This window comes from Wolffia australiana, chromosome 18, assembly GCF_029677425.1.
Source record: "Wolffia australiana isolate 7733 chromosome 18, ASM2967742v1".
NCBI classification, from domain to species: Eukaryota; Viridiplantae; Streptophyta; class Magnoliopsida; order Alismatales; family Araceae; genus Wolffia; species Wolffia australiana.
The window spans coordinates 4689650-4698482 of NC_135852.1; the positions used below are offsets into that span (position 1 = coordinate 4689650).

Sequence of the window (8833 nt, forward strand, 5' to 3'; positions counted from 1 at the left end):
TAAAACATAACCCACTCTATCTGATGATTTACGTAATTTTATATCTCGAAAAATTCTATCCTCAGACCGTCACCCTAGAAAACCCACTTACCCTACATCGAGAAAAAAATGAATGTGGATATCTACCGGCTACCCCATTTCTAGGGTGTGGACAATTCAAAGTCGAGTCTATAAATTCACAGATAGACTGTTATAGTCCCATTTTTCGGAAAGTATCTTTAACTTATGTTTAAACAAGACGTTTACATGATCGTTTTATTAGCCGAAAAACAACAATCTTCATTCCCTTTTAAACAACATGTTGATCGCATTTGACATCTATGACTTGGATTTTATCAATAACTATTTTGATAAAATAATTATCTTTGCAGTACAATGTATGGGCGACAACATTCCAAATTAATTTACTTTTGCCTCCCTAGATAAAGAGTTATAATCTTCGTTTATTCCCTAATGTGATGACAGTCTCGTCGTAAAAAGCATCTCCTCCAACTATTTCAAACAAGCAAGCGAGTAATCCTCTACACTCAGCCATATACAGTTCTCTAAATTCAAGCCTTCTCCTCTAAATCTTGGCGCTTGCCAGAGGGACGGGTGACGGCTGGTCTTGAGGCTGTGAGGGCCAGTTCTTGCTGTCAATGGCTCCCTTCTTTCTACCGCTGACGACCTTATTCTGTGTAATGGCGATGGCGAGGTCGTTGGGGAAGAGAGTTCGCCAAAAGAACGCATGAAGAAGCGTGGAGACGAACAGCAAGAACACCATCGCCGACGACAACAGCGATAGTGCCAGCGCCATGGCTTTGGTCACCGGAGACTGCACTGCCTCCGCGTACTTGATCGTCGCCAGCGATGCTGTTGTCATTGGAAACGTATACGACCACCATGCCACCGAGAACCTGTATTTAAGAAATATCACAGTCAATGTGTAAAAACTTTCAAGTTTAGGGACATTCATACGAGTTTTTAAAAAGGATTTTAGACAAAATATATCGGTTTTAACCGTCAAATAACAAGCTCAACGTTAAACCATTTGAAGATTTTCTATGAAAGATTAGAGAGTGATATTTTAATAAAATAATGAATAATTTCCATAGAACTTGATTGGTATTATTCAGGCTCAACGTGGGTGAGATTGATTTTAGAAGATTTATAAGATTTATCAATAGAAAATTACTGAACAGAAAATAAATTTACATGCTGTTTGTTTCTTGCTGCTGTTTTTTAGGGTTTTGCTTGTCGATACTCGTTGACATTTTGGCAGAATGCTGGCCTCTTTCTAAAGGTCAATTCCTCAATATAATATTTATAAAGGCTGCGGTAAAGAATTAATTAATAGAAAATAAATGGCCATTCTGCATGTTTCTTGCTACTGTTCAGGGTTCTGATTGGCAGGATGTTGGTCTCTCTCGAACGGTCCATACCTTAGTTAATATAATAAATTGATAAAGACGGCTGTTAAGGAATATTCGGTAGTAGAAAATAAATAGCCATGCTGAATTTTTCTTGCTGCTGATTTAGGGTTTTGGTTTTCTGTATCTTGGTCTCTCTCAAACGTTCGATACCTGAAGCCGCGGAAGAAGTTGATACGGACGACGAGGGAGATGTAGAGGAAGAGAGCGATGAAGTAGCAGGTGCGGGAGACCTCGTCGAAGCTGCCGTAGATGTTGGCCCAGGCGATGCTAGCGGCGGAGGGAGCGGCGATGAACATAGAATAAACAGGGTGTAGCTCTTTGGGCAGGGCCTCGCTGGTGGGCAGGCGCTGGTAGAGGGTGACAAAGACGACGAGATAGTGCGCGAATCCGACGGCCCAGAGGAACTTAGCCGGCTCGGCCCAGCCTACGCGGACGGCCAGGATAGCGCCCACGAAGTTTCCCACCACGGAGAGATGAGAAGAAGGGTTGGCCACCTTGCAGAGCCGGCGCTTCCCGCCGGAGAGCCACTGGCCGTAGATTTTAAGCTCGAGGAAGAGCACCGGGCCCATGAACGCACACCAGAGAACCGGGTGCGGCGCGGTGGACACCGCCCCCGGCGCGCCGATGGTGAGAAACATGCACACGATCCACGGCGCGAAGAAGAAGTTGACGCGCACGGGGTGGAAGTACTCGCGGCGCACGGCCTCGAAGAAGAAGGCGCACTTGAGGGCGTAGACGGCGGAGATGGTGGCGAGAGAGGCGAGGGCGAGAACCCAGATGGAGAAGTTGACGATAGGGCTGACGTGGAGGAAGGCGGTGGCGGGGCTGGAGGAGAGAGAGCCCCAGAGGATGGCCTGGCTGCCGAGCCCGAGGCAGACGCCGAAGGTGTTAACGGGGAAGCGGAGGAGGAAGGGCCAAGTGGAGTCTTTGGGGAGGAGGATGTCTTCGTGGGCGCGGAGGTGGTCGAGTTCGGGCCCGCGGAGGGCGGCGAAGTAGCGCCCGGCGGGAACGACGACGGCTTGCGGAGGGGGGGAAGGGGCGGGCTCGGCGCGCAGCGGGAGAGAAGAAGGGGTGGGAGGTTTGGAGAGGGAGGACTTGGTTCGGAACATGCTGAAGTCCGCGGCGGTGGGGCGGGGAGGGCGGATGGGCTGGAGGGAGACTTGCCGGGCCGCGGCGCGGGAGCGGGGCTTGGGCGCGGGGCCATCGTCGGCGGGCAGAGGGTGGATGTCGACGAAGCGGGGGCCGTCGGGGGAGGAGGCCATGGTCGGAGGCCTCGCCCTCGGCGACCCCGCGGTTGCCGAGTTTAAGGGGTGGAGGAGGAGAGGATGGTCACGGGCGGGGGGTGATCATGGGGGAAAGGAGAGGCCCGGAAGGGAGCTGCGTAACGGGGAAACGAGGAGAAATCAGGGTCCTCACGAGAGCGTTTCGCGAGGGTCGTCTCCAGAATGGACGGCCCCGGAAGCTGAACCATCCCCGCATGCGGTGAAGGCGGGGGACGTCCTCGGTCTGTCACTTTATCCTAACTCTTTTTCTTCGGTCTATCTCGCTGCCTCTCTGTCTCTCCACCTATCTGCTTATCTGCCTATCTTTTTGTTTTTTAATTTATCTGTCTAAATATATCTATCTGTGCCTTCTTTTGCCTGTTTTTTGTTTGTCTAGCTTCCAATATGTATACCTATATGTCTCTCTATCATCTATCTGGCTGCCTCCTCTTTCGGAAAGATAAACTATCACTCTCATGTTTGAAGCACGTGAAGAAGATGACGAAGACGACATTCACTCGGTAAATCAAGTTACAAAAATAAATCAAGCTACTCATTCCTGCTGTCATCGCGGCCACGAGAGTGATTTTGGATGGGGAAGATGTCGAGGTAGGAGCTGACTATTCAAATTGCTCCAAAGAATTAAATCTGCTACAAAATTGGTCACCTATGACCAAGTCAGTCGAGACCCAGGAAGAATATCGGGCCTTGCAAGAGAACAGCCACTTCCCAAACATCACGTGTATCAAGTTTTCCATGGTAACACACCCATGATGCTTGAAAGGCATCGCATGAGCCCAACGCATGGTATCCAGAAGTTGAAATTGATAGCTCTGGAAGATGCACGAAGACTCTAGAGTGCCCTTTTTGTCCATTTCCCCGTCCCCTTTTTGCCTCCCATGACTCTCAAAATCTTGTCTTATTAAAGGTTACCCGGCTAGTTGAAGAATCATAAGCCTAGGTTATTCTATGTTCTCCTCTTCTTTATTCTTTGCCAGCCTCTCCTCTCCCTCTCAATGAAGTAGCCATAGCTTGTGGCCTTCAGTTGGTATCAGAGCAGGAAGGTTTTGGTCTCATCAGGTTTTGGTGATGATGGATAATTGACTAGATCGAAGGGAGCAGATGAAGAAAAAAGACCCATTATGGAAGCCTCTAGTATAGCTCCATAGGCTTCAAGGTTTGACTCAGAGCAGATGCCATCAATAGGCTCACCAATGCTAATGAAGAATTCTGGGTGAGGATAATGAAGGTCGTATTAAAATCCTATGGCCTTTGGGAAGTGGAATCCATTAAGAGCTCCTCCTAATGGGGAAAGAGGACTCCATAGCTGATATTGGAGCAAAAATCTCCGGCCTTACAACTCAGCTCAAGGCATTGGGAGAGAAAGTGTTGGAGAATAATGTGCCCAAGTTGTTGTAGGGGCTTGGGAACAAAACTCACTACTCTCTTGGATATGTAACACAACACATATCACAGAAAATGAAAGGTAAAACTTACTTTTTTATTTTCAAACTAGGTACATATATAGGAACTAATGTTCCAACCGACATAGTAAATGACATAAAAGTTTTTTAGAAAAGTCAACAATACTAATATATCCTCCTTAATGTTGACTGTTTGACTCCTAGATGATCTCTAAATTTCTCAAATCCTCCGCAAGCCAAAGCCTTGGTAAATCCATCTGCAACTTGATCAAGAGATGAACAATGTTTCATAATAATTGTTCCGGCATTGACTTGTTCTCTAATATAATGATGCTTTATCTCTATATGTTTGGTTCTTCCATGAAATACTGGATTCTTGGTCATAGCAATTGTTGACATGTTATCACATAAAAAAATAAAAGCTTTTTCTTGATCTACACCAAGATCCTTCAAAATCATTTTGAGCCATATTCCATGTTGACTTGCACTTGCTGCAGCTACATACTCAGCTTCTGAAGAAGATAATGCCACTGTCTCTTGCTTCTTTGAACTCCATGAAACAGCTCTTGAGCCGATGAGAAAAACATATCCACTCGTACTCTTTCTTTCATCTCTATCTCCTGCCCAATCACTATCCACATATCCTTTCAACTGAAGATTAGATGATCGATCATATAGTAATCCATAATCTTTGGTTCCACATATATATCTCATAATTCTTTTCACTGCTCCAAAATGATGGGTAGAAGGATGACTCAAAAATCTTGATACCAAACTCACAGATAGCATAATATCTGGTCTTGTATTTGTCAAATACATTAAACATCCCACCATGCTTCTGTAAAAGTGCTCATCGACCAATGTCATACCATCATTCAAAGTCAACTTTTCATTTGAATTCATAGGAGTAGTACATGACTTGCATGATATCATATTAAATTTTTTTAACATTTCTGACGCATACCTTTCTTGGGAGATAAATATTCCCTTTTCATCTTGAAATATTTGAAGACCAAGGAAATGATGAAGTAAACCAAGATCAATCATCTCAAATTCAGACATCATTAGGTTCTTGAATTCTTGAATAAGAGAGTCAGACGATCCCATATAAATCATGTCATCAACATAAATACTCACAATCATAATATCACCTTTGCTCCTCTAGATGTATAAGGTATGTTCATTTTCACTTCTTTGAAAACCATACTTTATCAAAAAATGATGTAACCTTCCATACCATGCTCTTGTTGCTTGTTTTAAACCATATAAAGCTTTCTTCAACTTGTAAACTTTGTCCTCTTTTCCTTTAACCACAAATCCTTCAGGTTGCATAACATAAACTTCTTCATTCAAAATACCATTCAAGAAAGCAGATTTAACATCAAAATGATATACTTTCCACGCCTTTTGAACTGAAATGGCTAACAAAATTCTTATTGTTTCAAGTCTTGCAACAGGTGAAAATGCTTCAAAATAGTTAGTTACATAATTTTGTGCATAACCTTTGGCCACTAACCTTGCCTTATACCTCTGTATACTCCCATCTGCTGCATGCTTGATTTTGTAAACCCATTTTACTCCAATACGTTTAATTGAAGATGTAAAATCCACAGCTCCCATGTGTCATTTTTCTCAATACACTTAATTTCATCTTCCATTGCATTCTTCCACTCTTTCTTGCTTTTAGCTTCTTCAAAGCTTACTGGTTCATCATGTGACAAAAGTGAAAAAATACTTGTCTCATATAATTCTTTTACCGACTTTGTCATTCTTTGTGGTGATGGAGATTCATCTTCAATCACTCTTGATTCAGAATTTCTATCTGAATCAAGGATAGAACCATACTTTCTCCATTTCATTCTTTGTATTTCTGAATTCCTTTCTCCTTCTTGATATGTAGGATTTTCATTCCAATCCCAAAAGCTTTCCTCATCAAAAATAACATCTCTTCTAATAATCACCTTTTTTGTTAAAGGATTATATAATCTGTAACCTTTGCTTTCATTACTATATCCAACAAAAATGCATTTCTCACTTTTCTTGTCCAACTTCCCACGTTCACTTTGATCAATTAAAGCATAAGTAATGCATCCAAATACTCTTAAATGTCCAACAACTGGTTTATTCTCATACCGAGCTTCAAAAGGTGTCATATCATTTATGGCTTTCGTAAGAGAAATATTTTGAATATAAGCTGCAACAGCAACAACTTCAACCCAAAATTTAGTAGGCAAATGCTTTTCATGCATCATGCTCCTAGCAACTTCAACAAGTTCTTCCTTTCAGCAACTCCATTCTGCTGAGGAGTCTTTCTTACAGTCGATTGTCTACGAATTCCAAATTTTCTGCAATAATCCTCAAATGGCTTTGAAAGAAATTATCCTCCTCTATCTGTACATAGAATTTTCAAAGTATGTCCACACATATTTTCAGCCATTGCTTTGAATTCAATAAATTTATGAAATACCTCTGATTTCTCTTTCAAAAAATAAACCCAGCACATTCTTGAGTAATCATCAACAAATAGTAGGAAATACTTACTTCCACTCAAAGATGAGGTTTTCATAGTACCACATACGTCTGCATGAATTAATTCCAAGGGTGCGCTTCCTCTCCATGGATGTTCGTTTGAAAATTTTCTCTTCTTCTGCTTGCATAAATGCAACCCTCACAAATATCATTTTTTTCAAAAATAAACGGTAAGCCATATACAAGCTTTCGTTTACTTAAAAACTTAATGCTTTGAAATTCAAATGACCAAACCTTTTATGCCATAACCATGTATCATTCATCTCTTCTGAAATCATTGCATGATTGAGAAACTCTTCTAATTTCACAAGAAACATCCTCTTACCAATGCTGTTAATATACATGACTGGCTTCTCCTTCCTCTGGTTCTTAACAATACATGTATTATGCTCAAAATGAAATTTCATACCTTTCTCCATCAGTTGGCCCAAACTCAATAAGTTATGATGAAAATTTGCAACAAAATATACATCTTCCAGTCTCTTCTTTCCTCCTAAAGTCTGAACTTCAATTGTTCCTTTTCCTTCAATCTTTACTTTCTTTCCATCACCCACTTTAACTTCTCCTCTTGGTGTCTTATCAAATTCAACAAACATATTTTTGTTCAAAACCATATGATTGCTGCAAGCTGAGTCAAGAAACCATAGATCTTTCAAATCAGAATAAGATGTAATATTAGACATAAATGCGTCACGTTCTTCAGTTTCCACATAATTGGCTTGGTAATTTTGTTTTGAATAGCAGTATGCTTCAAGATGCCCATATCTCTTGCAATAATTGCACTGAAATATTCTTCTTCCTTCTGGATTTTCTTTATCCTCTCTTCTATTCCATTGATATCTTCCTCGTCCTCGGCTTAAACCTCTGCGTCTAAAACTTGTTTCATATCCTTCTCCAAATCCTCTTGTTTGATTAAAATAGTCTCCTTGATGATTGTGTTATCTGCCTCCTCTTGTCGATCTTCCTCTACCTCTTCCTGTGTGAAATTGACTTGAGCGTGACAACATAGCCTGGTCTTCTTTTTTAGACAAATCAGTATTTTCCTTAAATGCTTCTTCAATTGATTTTTCCTTTGACCTGTTCATTCTATCTTCATGAGCAATCAAAGAGCTCATCAAATCATCATGAGTATATATATCAAAATCCTTTTATTCTTCAATTGCAGCAACAACCTAATCAAACTTAGTGGGCAAACTTTGTAGGATCTTCTCCACTATTTTTCTCTCTAAAATATCTTCTCCGTATCTGCTCATTTGATTCACAATTAAGAAAACTCTAGTAAAATAGTCTTGGACAGATTCTTCAACCTTCATAGATAAAGATTCAAACTCTCTTCTCAATGTTTGTAATTTTACTATTGATACTTTATCACCTCCATGAAAATCTTTCTTCAAAATATACCAAGCATCATGTGGTGTAGTTGCCTCAGAAATCTTTGTAAAAACTTTTTCAGTAACAGATTCTTGAATAATAAACAAAGCCTTTGCATCTTTTCTATTCAAATCTTTAAATTCAGTTTTCTTTGTTTCATCTGGTATAAAACCATTTTCAACAATATCCCATAAATCCTGACTTCTAAATAGGGACTTCATCTTGAAACTCCACATAGAATATTTTTCTCCATTAAATGGAGTTGCAGTAATGATAGACCCTTCCCAAGGTGCTTTCCCAGCCATTTAAAAGAAAAAAAACACCAAATAAAAACTAAAAGTAAGCTCAACTTTATCTTACTTCTCTTAGAGCTTTGCTTTTACTTCTCTTCCACAATCCTTATGAAAACTCCAGCTCTGATACCAATCTATAGGGGCTTGGGAACAAAACTCACTACTCTCTTGGATATGTAACACAACACATATCACAGAAAATGAAATGTAAAACTTACTTTTTTATTTTCAAACTAGGTACATATATAGGAACTAATGTTCCAACCGACATAGTAACCGACATAAAAGTTTTTTAGAAAAGTCAACAATACTAACAGTTGTTTCATGGAGCCCCATCCAAGGTTGATGCTATTACCAGCTCTATTAGTAGCTTTCTGATTTGGGGAAAATGTCATTGGAAGAAGCAATTGGGTCATTAGAAGCTAATGAGGAGGAGTTAAAAGCCGGTAAGCAAGGCAAGATGAATAGGCATTGCTGACTCAGTCAAATTTTAAGAAAGATGGTAGGTTATCTTCTTGTGGATGTGGTTTGGAGCATGGCAG

General features: G+C 40.8%; 1 protein-coding gene across 1 annotated transcript; it reads right to left on the bottom strand.

Moving 5' to 3' along the window:
- Positions 1 to 470: 470 nt before the first annotated feature.
- Positions 471 to 2898, bottom strand: LOC144715227 (guard cell S-type anion channel SLAC1-like). The gene is made up of 2 exons (XM_078590154.1): positions 1563 to 2898; positions 471 to 896 (listed from the first exon to the last, which is right to left on the bottom strand). Exons 1-2 carry the CDS (start codon positions 2672 to 2674, stop codon positions 566 to 568), a joined length of 1443 nt encoding a protein of 480 aa, XP_078446280.1. The 5' UTR covers positions 2675 to 2898; the 3' UTR covers positions 471 to 565.
- Positions 2899 to 8833: the final 5935 nt, after the last annotated feature.